This window comes from Lactuca virosa, chromosome 8 (genome assembly GCF_052849685.1).
Source record: "Lactuca virosa cultivar CGN04683 chromosome 8, Lactuca_virosa_CGN04683_v6, whole genome shotgun sequence".
NCBI classification, from domain to species: domain Eukaryota; kingdom Viridiplantae; phylum Streptophyta; class Magnoliopsida; order Asterales; family Asteraceae; genus Lactuca; species Lactuca virosa.
The window spans coordinates 70,268,996-70,289,407 of NC_136433.1; the positions used below are offsets into that span (position 1 = coordinate 70,268,996).

The following is a 20,412-nucleotide window of genomic DNA, read 5'->3' on the forward strand; positions in this document are numbered from 1 at the left end:
GAATTTTCGGGATTCGAACTCTTCATTATGAAGTAATGGGGATCAGGGTTAGAATCGGAAGTAAGACAACAGAGGGATTCAATATACCTACAGAGGAGAAGGACACCATGTAGATACCAAGAGAGAACAAACCATTACCACCCAGATTTGTACAGAGAACAGAGGAAAACCACGCGTGTTACATACGAAGTGTTTGCGTGCCTTTTCGTCATAGTAATAACTAATAAATTATTGCAACCTAGTGAGTTAATGATCAAATTACTCGCATTAGGTTTTAAGCTTATCGTATTTTCCTGTCATGGCAAATAACAATAAAACGGATCACAAAATCTCAATTGAGAGTGATTATTTCTCAAATTCATAAATCTATTTTATGTAGACTCTAATATGAATTACTTTCAAATCTTTTCGAGAGTTGGAACATGATATACACCAATCGAAGATAACTTAGTTCGGATGACACCCGTCTTGTAACCATTCTAGAAACTTACTTCTACTCCTTACCAAGACTGCATCATAGGGATGTAGGTCGAATCATCGAGAACAGTATAACGAAACGAAAAATTTACATTCATATAAATGATTAGAATACATCTAGAGCTAACCAAAATCGCTCACGAGCTCATTTTCTTATCGTGTAACAGAATCATGCCTCCGAAGAAACGTAACCAACCCACTGACAAAACACCAATCCTTTATATAGATTCGCTACTTTTCAAGTTGTGGTCACAGCTGCCACAGCTGTTATGACTCACCTTAACGCTAACAACGCAAATAGTAGTGGAATTGTTATCGGCAATCCTAATCACTATGATAAATCAATACAACAACGAGTGACTGCTTGTAAAGACACTCTGAACATCAATTGTAAGAACAAGAAACGAGTATTCTAGGATAAAAAGAAGGGCAAATCATCTCAAAAGTTAGCCAAGAGACAACAACCTGTGGCAGCCTCTGCGGCCACAACATCTGTTGCTCCTACTACCGTTCCTACTAGTATCCCTATTACCCCTATCCCAACAAGGAAGTATGTTGGGAATCTACCCAAGTGCAAAGAGTGCAGCTTCCATCACCTGGGAGTCCGCCGAGTGATGCATTGCATGAACTGAAACAGGAACGGGCACACTACCCGTTTCTGTAGAATTCCGATCCGGCACATTACTTCAACCACCAATGTTGGAACCATTCCAATATGCCACCTTTGTGGTGAAATAGGAAATTTCAAGAGGGACTGTCCAACAGAGATGAATAGCGGGGGAGCAGGAGGAGTTTGACCCCAGAATATGGGGAAAGCATCAAAAAACCCTGCTATAATTTTGGTACGCTTCCAAACCCCAATAATTAATTATAATTATATTTACTCTCTCGTTCGAACCAAATCACAGCACTCGTATAAAACTCTAAACCCTAACAGGTAAAACTATGATCGCTTAGTGTATGCATTAGTGCCATTTATAATTAAGATTTGTAGACTTTGAGTGAGTGATTTCGCCTCATTTCCTGTTCCTTGTTTGGATGTGGATTTAAGGCAGGGTCACTCAGTCAACTATCTTTCCAATCTTAAATATACATGACTGGTGTACACCAAACGGTTATAGAGAGACCTAGTAGGGGTCATTTCATGAAAGTTCATTATTTCAAAATTATCAAAACCCTCATTTAGATGTACTTGTTAATTTCGGTAAAATAGGGTTCGTAGTGATCATACCAAGGTTAGTTCATCGTCCTAGTAATCAATTCTTCTTACAGATCAACATAATATCTAATTCATCAAGAAGTTCCGACATCATCATCCAACATGGTTTGGCTTGGTCCTTACCATGCAAAATTTATATGTTGTGTAAAAGAACTCTTCCCTTAATCAACCGTCAGATGAAATTCTTCCGATCCATAACGCAAACCCTTATATCATCTCTCACTTCAGAACTTCAGAAGTACCCATGAGAGGGGTACCACGCCCTTCTAACCTACCCAATAGTTAATAGCCTTAAAGCGAAAAACACCAAAGAAGTCTCAGAAGTCAGTAACCACCCGAAGTATACCCAATAGATCTCCGAGAAAGACCACTCGCACCACATGCCAAGTTCAAGAATAGAGACTAAGAACTCATTAGGTTAATCAATCGCTGCTAAGTGTATACGCAAGAGTGGTATATAATTTAGACTCAACAAGATTTAGGATGTGTGATTCCACCCTATCTCCTGTTCCTTGTCTGGTTGTGGACTTGGGGCAGAACCACCCATCCGAATATTTTGTCAATCTAAATTATATACGACTTATATACACGAGGTGATGGTGGATGACCTAAGTATGAGTCTTATCATGAACTTCACAGCAAAAGCCGGCAGGATTACTACAAACAACCGGAGATGCCTGAGTGGAAGTGGTAGCAGATTACAAAGAGCTTCATAATCAAGTTAACCAAGGCAACAGGTGGACTTGATTGCCATTTTGGGTGATCGTCATCATATTAGCCAAATCCGCACCCTTCCTACAATTTTAAGGAATCAAGCAAAATAGAAAAGTTAACTAGGATGTGTATCCGAGAAATTAGTTAGACTGCACAGTGCTCCAATATCTGTTATCTCCACTTGAGATAGTAGAATCATCTCCCAGTTCAGGCAGTCACTTCAGAAATTTTTGGAAACTAGGCCAGTCATGATGCATAGCCTACCATCCTTAAACCAACAGACAGAATGAGAGAACGATTCAATCATTATAAGTTGTGCGGAGAGCATATGTGATAAACTTTAGTAGAACAAGAATACCCACTTACCAACTAGTCGAGTCCTTGACCATGCTAGTATTTAAAGTTGCTCCATTCGAAACCCTCTATGGTCGCAAGTACAGATCCTCTCTGCCCCAGATTAAAGTAGGCGACACGCAACTAGCTATAGGTCCAATTTCCAGACGACACCTTCGTTGGTCCGAAATTCATCCGAGAAACTACCAAGAAGAGAGTACAAATCCAGGAGCGACGTGAAGCTCCCATGGTCAGGCAGAAAAGCTAACACCTTCGATAAGAGGAAACCCTTGAAATTCCAGATTTGGTGACCTCGGCAGGTGAAGGTCTCACCGGGAAGGGCAGAATACGCTTAGAAAAGTGTGGAATATTAAATCCAAGGTGCGTAAGATCATTTGAGATTCTTACTAGAGTTGATCCAGTAGCTTATAGACCCCGACTACCTCGAGAATACAATGACATACACCCTACTTTCCACGTATTTAACTTGAAAACTGGTCGTCCGACGAGACTTTTGTTATCCCACTCGCTTTGATCGAGGTAAGCGAGAACCTCAACTTTGTGGAAGAATCCGTAGAAATCCTAGACAACGAAGTCGTTAGGACTAATCAGATCCATATCCCGATAGTGAAAGTCCGCTTAAAATGCACAGCGAGGACCTGAATTCACTTGGGAGCGCGAGGATCAAATGAAACCGCAATATCCTCATCTTTTCCCTTAGTTTATCTATATTTGCTTAAACTCTAATTTCGGGACGAAATTCCCTTTAACGGGGGGATGATGTGACAACCCGAAATTTCTATCTTGTAAAGTCAACCAATTCAATCAAAAGTCAGAATTGTATCTGTTACCTTTTATCCTTGCTAAGGGTTATTCTATGAGTTTTTAAGCCTTGTACACTTAGGATTAGATACTAAGAAGTGTGATTAATGGATCTATGGAATGCATTCGAGCCAAGAACATCAACAAGGGATGTTCACAGCCACAAACTAGGTTCACGGTCGTGAACCCATGTTTGGCCGTGAACCCCTCACTACACATATAGATTTCCTTCATTTTTCTTAGTTTCTCACATCTTCCAACCAAGAACTCTCAAACTCTCTCAAGTATCATCAAGGGAAACCCTCCATTCTCTTCAAAAAAGTAAGTGATACACCCCTTTTTACTAGTTATTCTTCTTATTCACAAGAAACCCTTTGATAACATCCTTGAATTCATCACTTTTTCCTTCAAGATCTTCAAATCACCATCTTCTTCACCAAGAACACCAAGAACACACACTTGTTCTTGGGCCGTGAACACCTTAAAGGCTTCCAATAAGTAAGTATCTTATTCATCTACTTGTTGTCCAATAGAAGCACTTGAATCCCCAATGAAACAAACACCTAAATGCATGAATCTTCAAGAGTTCACGGCCGTGAACCCTTCATTTTGCCGTGAACCCTTCATAAATGCAAGTATGGCCGTGAACCCTCCTTCCATGGCCGTAAACCCTTCTTAAGACCAAGTTTGGACCGTGAACACTTCAAGTGTTCTTGGCCGTGAACACTTCCTTGTGTGGCAGTGAACTTCCTTCATTCAATCACATGTGATTCTAACACTCCATTAAGAGTGTTTCCTAGTCCCTATGGTTGTTTCCCTTGCAAGTTAGTTTTTATATATACTAATTATATACATATATGTGTCATTATATGCTTAATAGGATCCGTTTGTGCTCGAGACTTCACTTGGCATACTTAGCATCCTTTATCGATCTTTCATTCGAATCACTCACTACAGGTGAGTTCATACCCCTAAATTTACCTTTTAATGCTTTTAAATGCTTTTGTGGGGGGGGGGGGGGATACAAGTAGAAAACAATATAGTTGTATAATCAATCACATGTGATTTATAACTATCAAACCAAGAGATTCCTTATACTTCAAAAGTGTGTTACCAAACAAACTATTTCAAATCCTTTTATAAACTGACATCAAGTCATCAATAATCATTCAAATGGTTAAAACTCTTTTTATATGATAAACTCTTTAAAATGTTTTACAAAACTCTTTTAAACTTATATATTGTCAAAATCATGTCTATATAGATATAGTTATATAAATAAGGTTTAAAGGGCTTAGGACAAATAATTCACTTTATTTCCTTTTCCTTGTTTGGATGTGGACTTAGGGTATCGGTTGTTTGTCCGAATGTCGTTTAAATCTTAGTTATATATTATGTATATTTATGTAGATATAAAAGTACTTCCAATCAGTTCAATACCTTTGGGTTGCAAAGGTGTACAAACATGATCAGTCATTCAATTACAGAGCTTACTAGTAAACTATAATAGGTATAGTTTAGAAGGTTACTACTTACTATTTCCAGAACAATGAAACTTACATAAACCAGTACTTACATGAGTTAGTTCTTACATGAATCAGTTCATACATGATTCAGTTCAAACATACTATAAATAGAACAGAAAGGAACATACAATAACAAGAATAGAAAGGAACATACAATAACAAGAACAGAAAGGAACATACTGATGGGTTTTGAGCATTCTAACAATTCCTAAGTGTACATGCAACCCTAATAACCTTGGATCTATGTTTGTCTAATTATCATGTAAAGTTGAATTCCAAGGTTATATTCCTATCTAGCATACATGGGGAACAAATTTTAACTTGCATGAAAGATAGAATAACTTACCTTGTTGTTGCTTATGATCCTTGAAACCTTGTGAGCCTAGCACCCCAAGTGTGATGCCTCAAATGCTTCACACAACACCAAATGCTTTTGGAATGACTTTAGAGAGAATACACACTTCTAAAATCGGCCTAGCCCTCTTGTTTCTTATGTGTCGCCGATTTTGGTGGAGAACATGTTGCTTATATAGTGTGTCACATCTAGGGTTACACCACGTAAACCCTAATGTGGCATGACTCTTCATTTCCATGACCCATGGGTTTGTAACTCCCATGGAGCCTCCATGGAGCATCCTATGGGTGGAACCCAACTTGATAATCCATGGAGCCTCTTAGCCCACTATATAAGATATGAAAGATTTACATAATCTACCCATATATTTAATTAGTTATCTTTTGATCACTTAATTAATTCTAAATTAATTCTTGATCAAACTAATTAAATAATATTATTAATATATTAGAACTTATAATATATTAATAAACCATAAGTGTTATTTCTCTCATTTTAGTTTATCCAATTGCATGGTGCCATGCAACCCAAATGGACCATGCCGGGTCGGGTCAAGTACATACCAGAAATAGTTATGGACTTATACACCTTATCCAACACATACATCCTTTTACAAGAACAAGATAACATTAACGTGAAACCACTAATTCACGGCATAGCAATATACTTGTTATGTCGCGTTTTGTAACCAGAATCTCCTGGAGGGAGAGCGGGCATTATGTGTATAGATCTATACGGGACTGACAATCCCACATCCCAATTGCTAGCTATAGTCCGACAGTCAAGCCAATGGGTGACAAATGTCACATCAGTTTCGACGCCAGCAGTTCGTCGTGTTAAACACTCGTCAATCAGTATGGTTATAACCACATCACATTTTAACCTTAATTAACAAATTGGTTTTAAGGTAGTTAGTGCTTCAGTAGTTACTTTTTACAACATTACTGTACACTTTCATTTTCCCATTACATTCATATAGTGATATTCTCACATAAAAGGTAATGTAAGCTATTTTCTAGTAATGATAGTCATAAACTTAGGAAAACACTCACTTTTACAAAAGAACAAACATACAAAGCAGTTGAGTCTTGGTAGAAGACTACTTTCCATTTTAGTAGAAAATATAGGATTTTCTAGGAAGTATACAAACATTTACATCAAACACTTACAAACATTTATATTAAACACTTACAAACATTTTCATCAAACTTATGCAAACATTTGACACTAAAATACTTATGAACTCACCAGCTTTAATGCTGATCTACTCTTTCAAAATAACTTGTATTCTCAGGTCACCAGTAAACAGGTACACTGGACCAGGTTTTGAGAAGACGGAGCATGTTCAAGACTCGTCTTTTATTTTGATATATATACTTTGGTGTCTTACAAATACATTCAGAACACACTTGTATTAACTATATTATTAATGCAATGGATGATGTTGTTGCTTGTTTTACTATTGTGCATTGTTATGATACTGAACATGACGTCCTCCGCCCCCTAACGTTTCATCCGTTATAGTTTGGGGGTGTGACAATATGTATGTCAGGCGGGGCCCGATGCCGGATGCAGTCTGATGCCGGGCGGGGCCCGATACCGGACAAGGCCGATGGCGGGCAGTGCCAGAGGCAGTAGGGCGGGGCCCAATGTTATGTTATGTATATGATTATGTGTATGATATGTGGTAGTTTGGGGAGTCTCAGTAAGCTTCGTGCTTACAGTTTTTAGTTTTGGTTTCAGGTACTTCCGGTAGCAAGGGGAAGAGCTCGGGATGATTGCATTGCACACACCATTTGTTTAGCCTGTGATGTTTATACTCTGATATATTTTGACAGATGTTATGATATTTTGAGATACACAACTTATGATTTTTATATGATGTTTGATGACTATGGTTTTCTTAATGATTTAAAATGAAATTTTTGGACGACATTTTTGGGATGTTTCAGTTTTCTAATCACCAACAAAAAGTTTTATTTATGGATGTGTACTAAAAACTTGTAAGTTCATCACCTAAATAAGTTAGCAAATATTTATTTCTTTAATTAGGGTGAATAAGTTATGGTATCGAATTTTTTCACTAAATCAAATTACATAATAATAATAATAATAATAATAATAATAACTTATTTCGTTACCAACAAGTTTAGTAGTTATAAATTGATAATTATATATACTAATTGTTTTCTAAATTTTTATTGTAATAATTAAAATCGATCAAGACAATTAGGTAATTTAGTTCATTAGTAAAGATATTTGTTAAATATATATGTTTTATTTACTCAAAATACTTATATTGACGTAACTATTTAAAATTTTAATTTACCGTGGTAATAATATAAACTAATGCAACTAAATGACTTATACCTACGTTTTTTAAATTGACAGTTGAAATATATAATTTGGTTGGTATGATACTTTCAAAATATTTGAAATTTTATAAATTATCATATCATAAATACTCAATTAGTATAGTACTATCTTACTATCAGCCAAAATTTTGGATATTAAACATATTTTAAATGCCAAGATTTTTTGTTTGGTTGACAATATGTTTGTTGGTTTTCAGTAGTATTTAAAACATATCCTTATTCTAATAAAAGAATAGGTTGATTCTCATTTTGTCATGTGTCACACTATTAAGCTTCCTAAGGCTGGAGGGAGTGGTGCCACCGAAACCGCACTCCCTCCCCCGCCACATAAGCGTACGTCATTTTTTACCACAGAAGTGTGGTTTCTTGCCACACCAAGGGAGTGGTGCCACACTTTTATTTTTATTTTTATTTTTTTTTGTTTTTTTAGCTATTTTAATTAAAAATTCTTTTTTAATAAAAAACATAAATTTCATTACTTGAAAATTAAAAAAAACATTACATTAAAAATTCAAAAAACATTAGATCGCATTACACACAAAAACACACACACACACATGACATTAAAATAATTCATCGTATATGTTGTTAAATATAAGTGAACGATTAAGAACGTTGATATCGTTAATCGAACCAGGAGAACCAAAAAAAGCATGTCAAATCCACAGATCTTGTGATGCATCTGCTTCAAGTATGACCGTTGGGTGACCATGATCACCTCGAGTAAATTGCCCATGATATGACGTACGACAATTTTTCCATGCCCAATGGAGACAATCTAAGCTTCCTATCATTCCAGGAAACCCATGCACACTAGCATGATGAGCTTGCAATTGCAAGATGTCATTACGTGTAGGCTTACGTAAATATTTTCGACCATAAAGCTGAATCACAGTTTGGCAGAAAAAGTGGAGACTGTCTCGTGCGATCCTAGCAGACATCCTAAAACTTTCATCTAACGCATCAGGCGGAATGCCATATGCTAACTGACGAAGTGCGGCCGTGCATTTTTGTAAATGAGTGAAACCGGGTGTACCTCTAGCATCGTAGCGTTGTTGAAAAAAATTGCACTCCCTCGTTACATCTTCAACTATACGTTCGTATAAACCTTTGAACATTCTGAAGCGCCTACGAAAATAATACCCTTGATAAGTGGCATTCTCTTGAAAATAGTCTTGCACCAAACGTTGGTTGGCTTCTTCATGATTTCTATAAATATATCTTCGTGTTCTCCGTTGAGAACTTGCAGCTGCGTTATTGCATAAAGCATCGTATGTTTGTTCCGCCATTTGAGCACACGCAACAGCGGCATCAAAAATAGTCTGAAATTCTTCAGAAGATGAAGAAGATGACATTTTTTAGAGAGATTGGTGATTTTTTTTAAAAAGATTGAGAGAGAAGAGGTCGTATTGTGGTTAAAAACAAATGAAGTGTGTGCGTATATATATATATATATATATATATATATATATATATATATATATATATATATATATATATATAGAGAGAGAGAGAGAGAAAGAGAGAGAGAGATAGGTTTAAGTGTTTAAAGTAAGTATTGTGTTATTGTATGCATAATTGTGGGCCAATCAAAATTAAATAAAAAATTAAATAATTAAATAAATAAATAAGGTTAATTTAGTCATTTGGTTAATAACTTCCAAAAATAAACCTGTCACCATCTTTCCCTCACCCCTTGTTGCATACATTAACCCGAACCCTAGATTGGATGCTCCAGCCGCAACCTCTTCAACTGCCGCCGCCCAGCCGAGATTGACCGCCTCAGCTGCTGCCGATGACGCCCTGAATAGCTGAGCATTCTTTTGCGACGCTACTGCCGACGAAGCTTGAAGCCTGGAGTTGAATCTTGCACGATGTCGTCGCCTGTGACTGCAAGGATTGATGAGTTCGCGGTCACCGCCGCTTCTTCCTTCCACGATGATGCTGGGAGCAATCGGGACGACCGTTGGGGCTAACGAATGGACCTGGTTCGCAGCTGCGTGGTCATGAGCGATCAGAAATCCTCGAGTAAGAGCATCTGATATCTCTCTATCTCATCTCCTTCGCTCTTCTAGTGGATTGATGTCACGAACGACGCTGTCCCATAGATATTGACAATGCCTCTTTTTTGACTGATGAAGAACCCACCAGAAGTCTTCACAAAGGTATCGTTCTTAGTTGCTTTAAATTTTATCACATTCTGATTAATTAGGGCTATACTTCAACCCAAACTGATTGTTAGTATAGTTAAATTAGGTGTTTTTATCGTTCTCTCTATTGTAAGAACTATATTTTTTCCAAGACTACTTTGTGATTCATGTTCAATATTGTATCAGAATACCTAATGTGAATTGGTTATCTAATGTGATTGATTTATTGTAAATCAATGAAGTTTAATTGATAGGTTTAGATGAGTTTTTTGGGTTTGATTGGTTGAACACAAATCATGGTTGTTTTGGTTGCTTATTTGACAGATGAATGCTTCAACTGGATTGAAAGTTGTTTTCATGCACACCAAGTGCTCGCTAAAATGCTTCAACTGAATGGTATTTCTTCGTTTATAGCATTCTATCAGAAAAGAATGTTTTTTATGGTAATCATGAACATATTCTTTTAGAATCCCCCGAATTAATATAATTATTGGTAAATGAATTCCAATTCTATCAGAATGGAATCACGAATTCCAATTATGTTGGAATGGAGTATGGATATTTTCTCAGTAATTTATTCATTGTATTTTCTACAAAAGCTGATGCTTGAAGAACGGACCACGAAATTTGAACGACGCCTCTTAGTAACATTATTCATTTAGAATGTATTAGTGTTTTTGTTAGATTTTGATGTTTTTTTTTTCAGATTTGAAATTTTATTAGTTTTATTCTTTAAAAATAAATGTAATTCTTAGCAATTGTTATATGTATTCTATAAGAATTAATGTAATTTTTGTTTTAATTCTTCAATTGATGGTTCGAGAATTTTGTTATTCTACAAGAAATTTAGTTATTTTTGAACATACTCAAACATATTCTGTCAGAATGTCCGAACTAAAAACCTTATAATTTGTAAGATCGGATTTTTAAAATTAATAGAATCTTTGATCCCTTAAAATATGCAAATTTCCTTTATTAAATCTATGTTAACTGACTAAAATACCCTTCTAGTTAAATTAGATGATATTTTTCAATTATATTTAATTAAATAATATGTATTAATCACTTTCTTAAAATAAGTAAAATGATTGGCTCACATTTATGCATATAATAACACAATAATTACTTTGAATAGAATAACCTAAGCTTATATATATATATATATATATATATATATATATATATATATAGAGAGAGAGAGAGAGAGAGAGAGAGATAGGTTCAGGTGTTTAAAGTAAGTATTGTATTATTGTATGCATAAATGTGGGCCAATCAAAATTAAATAAAAAATTAAATAATTAAATAAATAAATAAGGGTAATTTAGTAATATGAATAATAACTTCAAAAAATAATCCCTATAATCATGGTATTGACTTTTAACCTAATTGACTTTTTCTAACCCTAATTTTATCCCCTTCATAAATCAGCTCCTTACCATCAAATCGAACGATCGTGGGAGAAACGGGTGCAATCTCAGATTTTCATTCCCGATTCTAACCCTTTCGCTTGGTGTGTTCTGTGATGAGGCGATTGGCGATTGAGGAAGGAGGCTCCTTCGGTGCTTGGCTGGACCGAAGAGGAAAAAGGAATGGAAGCATCGGGGGTGGGTCTGTTGCTGAGATAGCAAATGAGTTCATAAATTTTGTCAGCCGATTCTTACTGAGATAGCAAATGAGTGCTATAAAGTAGCAACAGATAGAAGTGGATGTTATGTGCTTCAAGCATGTGTAGAACACTCTCGTGGAGAACTTAGAACACGATTAGTCGCTGAGATTATGGCCAATTCAGTTCATCTGGCTGAAGATCCTTTCGGGTTTGTGTCTCTAAATTAATCCTTTAAACCAACATTGTCTTTTATCTTTATCATTTAATGGATTAAGATGATTGGTGTAATTTAATTTAGGAATTACGTTATGCAACACATGGTGGGACTGAACATACCGGTGTTCACTTCTATGCCTTCTGTTAACTTTTCCATATGTCTCTTGTTAAATTCTAAGGTACTGATACAATTGGAGGAGTAAGAATCCCAGCTTCATTTTGTGGCATCCTTGGATTCCGGCCTTCACATGGAGTTGTATCCACAATTGGGGTTCTCCCTAATTCACAGAGTTTAGACACTGTTGGTATGTTGTAGTCTTGGTATGTCCTATGTTTTTTCATGTAGTCTTTTGGTTTTTGTCAAACTATATGTCAGTAGAAGTCTTCAGTTTTATTGCTGTTTCTTTATATTTCATGTGTTTGATGATGAAAATCTTTCAGGAATTTTTGCTCGTGATCCTTCTGTTTTGCATCGTGTTGGGCATGTTCTTCTTAGATTGAACCCAGTGGAGCCTAGAAGAACAAGGCGCATAATTGTGGCTGATGATTTATTCCAGTTATCTAAAGCTCCTCAACAGAAAACTGTATATATTGTTAGCAAAGTAAGTGAAAAGTTATCTGGTTGTAAGTTCCTTCCCAAATTTTTATGGGAATATGGATGCTTCTGAATTGTTGAAGGAGAAGGTTTTTACCATTTTACCATTTTACCCTTTTACTCCATTAAAGAACTAATTTTGTTTGTGGTTTTAGGGAAATGTTGCATATAAAGGAAGACAATGGAATAAAGCTGTGAGCTATTACACTGAAGCTATTAAGTTGGATGAATCCAATGCTACTTTTTACTGTAACAGAGCAGCTGCGTATTTAGAATTAGGATGATATTTTTTTTTTTACTTTGAATTTAATTTATTTTTATATATAAAATTGTTATTAATTTTGTTAATGAATTGATGATGGTTAGGTTTATATCATAGCTTTCAACAAGCTGAGGAGGATTGTAGCAAAACAATATCAGAAGTTGGAATGTAATGACGAATTCCAATTCTGTTGGAATCACAGAAGTTGATGCTTGAAGAACGGACCACAAAATTGAAACGGAATCAAGAATTCCAATTCTGTTGGAATGGAATGACGAATTCCAATTCTATTGGAATCACAGAAGTTGATGCTTGAAGAACGGACCACAAAATTGAAACGGACCACATTATTCTTTTAGAATGTATTAGTCGTTGTTAGATTTTGATGTAATTATTGACAATTGTTACCCGTATTCTATAAGAAATAATGTATTTGTTGTTTTTATTCTTCAATTGATTGTTCAACAATTTGTTATTCTACTAGAAGTTTTTAAATTCATGATAAAGAAATAGGTTCAAGAATATTTTTATTATTTATGATTCAAGAATATTTTTATTTTTGAATATACTCATAAACATATTCTGTCAGAATGTCCGAATTAAAAGAATTATAATTCGTAAAATCGGATTTTTAAAAATAATAGAATTTATGATCCCTTAAAAAATGCAATTTTCCTTTCTTAAATCTATATTAATTGACTAAATTACCCTTGTAATTAATTAAGATGATTTTTTCAATTATATTTAATTCAATAATATATATTAATCACTTTCTTAAAATAAGTAAATTTGATTGGCCCATATTTATGAATACAATAACACAATAATTACTTTAAACAAAATAACCTAAGCCTATATATATATATATATATATATATATATATATATATATATATATATATATATATATATATATATATATATATATATATATAGGAAAAAAAACGTAAAAGCATTCAACGGTCAAATATACCACCAACCAATCACAGACCACGGTACTCTACAGCCGCAGTGCGGCCAAAACCGCACAAGACCGCAGTCTGGGGGGGTGTGCGCGGTCCAGGTGGCACAAACCGCGGTCCCAGGCCGCAGCCACACCCTCTAGCCTAATTAATGTCATGTCACATGGCAACCTATTAATTCTCCATTTAAAATTTTAAAATTTTAACTTTAATTACATTAAATTAAATAACATTAGAATAAAAATAAAATAAAATTAATACAAATTATAAAGTCTCGTACTTATTTAAATTAACGCTTTTAATTTTATATAACTAAAAAATATCTCTTAATTAATAATTTATTTAAAATAATTGATTAATGATTTTAAGTTTTTATTATGAAAGTTTAATTAATTTTATAACCGTGGTTCTCACGGGTTATAAACTAGTAAATAATAAGAGACTAGATTTCATATATTACTATTCACAACATTAAAAAAATAAATAAGTTAGTATAACATTAAAAATGGTTTCTACTTTCTCACGGTAGACGGAGTCGAGTGGCTTCAGACAAAGTTTGGAGGTGTTCTTAGTTGTACCGGCGGCATGACGAATCCAAGCATGTGAGGTACTTCTACATAGTGGTGTTCGTTTGGATGGATCAGTTTTGATCCAATCCAATAACGTGAAACTAAATTGATTTCGGTTTTCAAAACATGGATCCGAATAATCCAAACTAAATTCAAATCCGATCCGATCCAATTACAATTCGGTTGGATCGGTTTTTATAATTCGATTTTTAAAAACAAAAAAATTTTAAAACGACATATAATTCTAATATTACCGAATTTTACACAAGAAGAAAAAAACAAATTATTTAGTTACGATTTAAAATTTATAAACAACTATTAAGAAGGTATATTATATTTTAATATTTTATAGATAAAAACCTTTTGAGATAAAATGCATATTAATATTTTTTATTAGGTGAAACTTTTTGAACCTATTTCTAAAAATAAATTGCAAATTTAATAAATAATTATAGATATATATTAAAAATAAATAAATAATAAACTATTATTCGGTTTTTTTGGACTATTCGGTTTTATTTTATAAACCATAACCAATCCGAAATTCAAAATAATAATTCGATTTTGTCGAAAACCAATCCGAATATCCGAACCAAATAGTCCAATCCATATTGTCCAATTGGACAATTCGATTTTATCCAAATACTGAACAGCCCTACTTCTACAAGGGAGAATTCATAGGTTGTGTAAACCAGTGATCTCTCTCTCTCTCTCTCTCATAACACAGACAATATATATATATATATATATATATATATATATATATATATATATATATATATATATATATATATATATATATGTTTTTTCTTTTGATATTATTGTTTGAATTTATTAAAATTAATTATTTAAATATATTTTGGAAGGCCTTCAATTAAGGTTGTCAAGATCCTGATCTTGATCGTATGATCGTAAGATCCTGCGATCATACTTATAAAAACCTTGTCGGATCGCTTTAGGATAGTTTTATATATAAAATCGTAGACAAGATCGTAGGATTGGGATCGGGATCGTAAGATTGATATCCGATCTGATTCTACCACTCAATGAAAATTGCCATATTTTAATCCAATTTTTATTATATTTACCCATTTACTGGTTGACTTGGCCTCTTTACCCAACAATCAATTGAGAATAATCCCATTCTTGTACTATTTTGTGAACCGTAAATGACCAACAACCTTAGAATTTATTTTCTCCTTTTACGTTTTACCCTTATTGATGGTAGAATTATAGATTTAACTTTGAATTAATATATATATATATATATATATATATATATATATATATATATATTAAAAATGTCCTAAGTTTTAAATAACATGATTTCTAACTAATATATTATTTTCATAATACATTAATAAATCAATTTATTATTCCAAATAATAAATTCAACCTCTCTCTCCAAAAGTCATCCTGTCAAGTTGCTAGAGTGAAGGCAACCCAAAAGGAAATTGTGTGTATGTCGGTTGTCTTCCATGATAGTCTCTGGTCTCTTCCCAAGTCAATGCGTGTTCCATTTACTTTCCACGTTTTCTTTTCCTATGCTATGGATTTTCCCATTTTGGACACGCTGTGCTCCTCCCATCGACTCACCGCCTCATCTTCCAATCAAACGCTGCCTATTCATCTTCCAATATTCCACCTCCTTCCTTCTTACTCCGATTTCCATCTGATCCTTTTTCTATCTACTCCATTTTCCCAATGCGTTCCCTTCGGATTGCTCCAATGCCGGCTTCCAATAAAAAAAAACAGACGAAACTGGTGTAGAGCACCGATTCAGTCAACTGAAGCCACACGTATATCCCTTCAGTATCTCAATCCCCCACCGCCATTATTCCGTTTCCACTTGCTGTTCCCACCGCTTTTTTTCTCTTTCTATTTGTTCCGATCCCGGTTCAAACCCGTGACGTTGACACAGGTGGAGAAGAACCAGGTACCTGCTCCACTTCCTTCCTGATTGTCGGTGCGACAACTCTACTCGATTAACTTCTTTCCCTTCCGATTATTGCTCTGTTTCATCGATCGATTGAATCGTTAAATAAAAGTTCTTCTTCATCTGTTTGTGTCTTTAACTATATGTGTGTAATCTCCACCGGAAGTAAAAGCATTACCCACCCATGTGTTCAATTCCAATTACCTTCAGCTGTAACGATTAAGGTATCGTCCCCGTTTTTTTCATCTTTCTCTGCCTTTCCATGAGGATATGTTTGTAAACTTTGGTAGTTCCCATTTGAAGCTCACAAAGTTTAGGATTGGAGTTTGTTCATGGAGCGATACCAGGTATTGGAACAATTTGGAATGGTATGATAACTTTGATTACATGTTCAAACATTTGCCCACCAGGTGTTTGATAAAAGTTTTGTATTCAGGGGGTTAAGGCATGTAACATATGGCGATTAGGAAAAGTCTAAAAAACCTTTTAGCGGAAATCTTGTGAACCAAAATCATGATCTTCTACATTTGTGGTGATGATAATGTGAAATTTGATCAACTTTATGTCAAGAGTCAAAAAGAATTTCGTTATATGAACGTACGTGTGATAAGTTTCACAATTAGTTGATAATCTTGAATTTTTTTTCAGGAGATAAATAGACTAATGTTTGACTTTTTTGTTGTGAAAGTTTTAGGAAAGAAAGTATTTCTGCAATTTGAAACGATTAGTAAGGTTGCAGATGCTTATGGAAGGCGATTTTGGCAAAAAGCAAACGTCCAATACTTTAACAAATTTTCAAACATGGAGCAGGATGCAACCCCAGATAAGAGCTCACAGACTGGCCGTGGTGGAAGACAGCGGGATCAAGCAGAAAAAGATTGACAATCAACTGACGATTGATGCTAAGGTATGTATTCTTGAGATGATGCAAATTTTAACTCGGAAAAAATAAGTTTATTTGATTAAAGAAGCAAAATCTTGCCATTTATTCAATAATTTGACTGAGTAAGCAGAAAAAAGATAATTGAGTTTATTTTGTAAACGAAGAAAGTATTCATTTATATATTTATTTATTTATGTTTTCTACTTACCATACAAAGATATGAAATAAAAATGGAGAATACTTCATATCAGTTAAAAGAAGTGAATTATGTATGTGTGACCTGCTCTTTATGCCTCTATGTATATCTGATATGGTATGTATGTGTGTGTCATCTGATATGATTGTATATGTTGCCATTTTATCATGGGTTTTTGTTTTCTAATGTTGTCATTTGATTTCCATGCAGGGTCACCATTAGAGTATGAACCCACAACACCTTTTGATCGCTGATTTCACGGTTACTAAGCCTATTTGATTCGTCTTTTATCCACAAATACAATTTTTTTCCCCAAATCTCTTCTGAAGTTACCGATTACCGCTTTCATTGGGGAATCAATGGTGTGCAAGGTTGAATATGTCGTTGGTTCAGGAAGAAAGAGTTTGATCAAAGCAAGGTCTCTCACCATTTTCAGAATCCAGGTTTCTTTCTTCTTCTTCTTCTTCTTCTTCTTCTTCATCTTATTCTCTGCAAGAATTATTCAATATTAGTATTAAAAAGGTAACAGCTATAGGAATTGGTATAATTACGCAGTTGTAAGTCCAGATGACTTAATGTTTTTGATTTATAACCAATTTCTAGATGCAATGTGGACTGAGGGTTCAAGTAATCGTCTGTTTAATGTTTTATGCTAAGTTCCTAACAATTGGTATGAACAAACATACCTAAAAATTTGAATGGCTATATAGTATTTTCACACACTGATTGAAAGAACAGAGAAGAACTACTTCTCTAATTTGGATTTTCTTCTTTAAGTACTTTTAATTTTTTACTAACATGGACAAGGAATTACAGATGTTGATTGAGGGTTTTCGCCTCAATACTATAATTAAGCCATATATTAAATCTCAATCTGATATTTTCCTTTTTTGCTTTCTACTTTTTATTGATAATCTTTGCTGCAATTTATGTCATCATATTTCCTACGTGTCCATATATTATCAATGTTCTTAATGGTATTTTTACTTATTAATGATGGCTTTTCTTTTTTCATTCAGTTCTCACTGGTTAGAAATTCACATTGGTGCATCAATGAACACAAAGTCATGTCATTTACTCAACGATGGACCTGCTTACTGCGAACTTAAATGGATCTGATTCTTCACTGGCCTCATAAGGAAGCTCCTCAGTTACAAGTCCATTGGAATCCGGACAAAATTCGTTGCTAATAAGTACAAAGAGGTAAACCTTCTTCATTCTTCTATAAAAATAAAATCTTTAACCAGTGGAGTTGGTGGAATTTGTATTTACACACGATGTCAATTTTGTATATCCTCTAAGCACTGTGGTATCATCACAGTTCACCAAAAACATCAAGAGGTATTGCATAATACTTACATTCATAAACTTTGTTGATCGTTACATTTTGTTTAATAGTAAACAAAATTAACGCATGATCTTTGTCAGATGAGTACATATGGTGAATGAGCTTCACATAGATGAAACCAAAGTTCCAGACATATGTGCAACACTCTACAGAGATTATTGAATAACAATGACTTGATTCTTTCAGAGATTCAACTTATTAGATATCAAGGTAATATTGTAAATTGAATTGTTAGTTATCAGATTTTTAATTATTTTTTAGTTATATTTTTATGAATTTTGTTGTTGATTTAATCTATATAATCTCTATAAAAGTCATAAAGTGATTTTGTTACTATTACACACATCTTTTTTTACACACACTAATATTTTTTTTGTATTCGATTTGTTTATGTTGAAGTTGGCCTTTTTTTTGCATGTTTCAATGTTGTGCAATTGGTATGCTATCTTATTGATCGCCAGGTGAGCAAGAACCACTCTGTTCTGTTTTTTATCGCTATATGATGTCGGGTTTTAGGGATAATCAAGGTTTCCATGTTTTTTACTATATGTACCAGATGTAATTGTTTGCAATAAAGTAAAATTCGGGTTTTTATACGGTTGTACCAATTCAACGTTTTATTTATTCTAAAAAAATAAAAATGATCCAGAATTAATCAATACCAATATTGGTATTTCTTTTTGTCTTAATAAGGAAGTTCGAGGAACTAATACTTCCCCTATTAAGTCAAAACTTTTCACAACTTTCCTCTTATTTACTGTTTACTTTCAATTGCCCAATTGTGGTTTAACTTGCAAATTCGTATAAATGGTCATGACGGCTACCCCTGACCCATGCGGAGCATGGGAAACCTTTCTAGTTGTTATTAATTTCATCCTTCAATAGTTCAAACTCAACAATATATGTGACCATTTTTATAGTTTCTCTTCTTTTACTGGTCAAACTCTTTTACCAGAGAGTTTTGTTTTTTTTTTTTTAAGTTTCAAAAGTTGAAATTGTTAGTAATTTCTTCTTTATAGTTAAAGAAAATAACATGCTAAATATTTAAAGCAAATAATATGAAGGTTGGAAGTTACTAGTGTTGTATAATAAATAATTAGTCTTAATACTCTTTTAAGCTATTTAACCATAGAATTAACTACTGCATTATCAATTACCTTTTGAGCTATTTAACCATGATATATGGAAAAAGTTTTATAAATGATCAATTACCTTTTTTGTGGGATCTTAGGATCCCGATCTTACGATCTTCATCTTGCAAACTTGAAAACGATCTTACGTAGAATCCCGATCTTGACAACTTTGTCTTCAATTTATCTGATATTTTTTATTTTCAGCCTAAAAAATGTTTTCTTCCGGTTAAATACATGTGTTGTCCTCACTCATTAAGGTTAAGAGTTCAAGTCTTATCGTGGACGTATGTAGAATAAATTTTAGTGTTGATATTTATATACTATGCTATAAGAAATAACTATTTTAAGCATGATAAACGATTGTTGTTATAAATTTATGAAATTTTACTGAGAAGTTACATCAGCATCAAGTTTTATTCATCTAACTTATGTTTTTGGTATATAAAAATTCGATTTATTATTGATAATTATTTTTCGAGTTTGAAGATTATATGTTAAAAGGCTATGATATAAATTCATCTTTTTTTTCAATACCTATTTTATTACAAACATGTGTTATTTTTATAAATATTTTGTACTTTAACGAATGTATTTTGAGTGTTAGTTAGGTAATTGTTGTTAATCAGTTTTTTTATTATAAAAATAGCAAAATAAGATTAAAAAATAAATAAAAGAATTAAGGGGCATATGGCAAACTCCACACCACTTGTTAACACCATCAAGTTGCATAAATTG

At 33.7% G+C, this 20,412-nt stretch overlaps 1 protein-coding gene and 1 long non-coding RNA gene across 8 annotated transcripts; one reads left to right on the forward strand and one right to left on the reverse strand.

Moving 5' to 3' along the window:
- Positions 1-8,477: 8,477 nt before the first annotated feature.
- Positions 8,478-9,176, reverse strand: LOC145130474 (uncharacterized). Its single transcript, XM_079065270.1, has one exon. The coding sequence runs from the start codon at positions 9,174-9,176 to the stop codon at positions 8,478-8,480; it is 699 nt and encodes a 232-aa protein (XP_078921396.1).
- A 6,537-nt stretch (positions 9,177-15,713) lies between these two features.
- Positions 15,714-19,165, forward strand: LOC145129191 (uncharacterized). 7 transcript variants are annotated; one of them, XR_013717360.1, is made up of 6 exons: positions 15,714-16,464; positions 16,554-16,714; positions 16,806-17,024; positions 17,407-17,639; positions 18,216-18,754; positions 19,006-19,165. It is a non-coding gene; the product is annotated as an uncharacterized LOC145129191 (long non-coding RNA). The 7 variants fall into 7 exon arrangements; XR_013717365.1 differs by lacking the exon at positions 19,006-19,165 and having other exon boundaries at positions 15,716-16,341; positions 16,421-16,485; positions 18,216-18,820; XR_013717362.1 differs by lacking the exon at positions 19,006-19,165 and having other exon boundaries at positions 15,717-16,464; positions 18,216-18,537; positions 18,625-18,820.
- Positions 19,166-20,412: the final 1,247 nt, after the last annotated feature.

Coding starts and splice junctions, on each gene's coding strand:
- LOC145130474 (XM_079065270.1), bottom strand. CDS start 9,176: ATGTCATCTTCTTCATCTTCTGAAGAATTTCAGACTATTTTTGATGCC.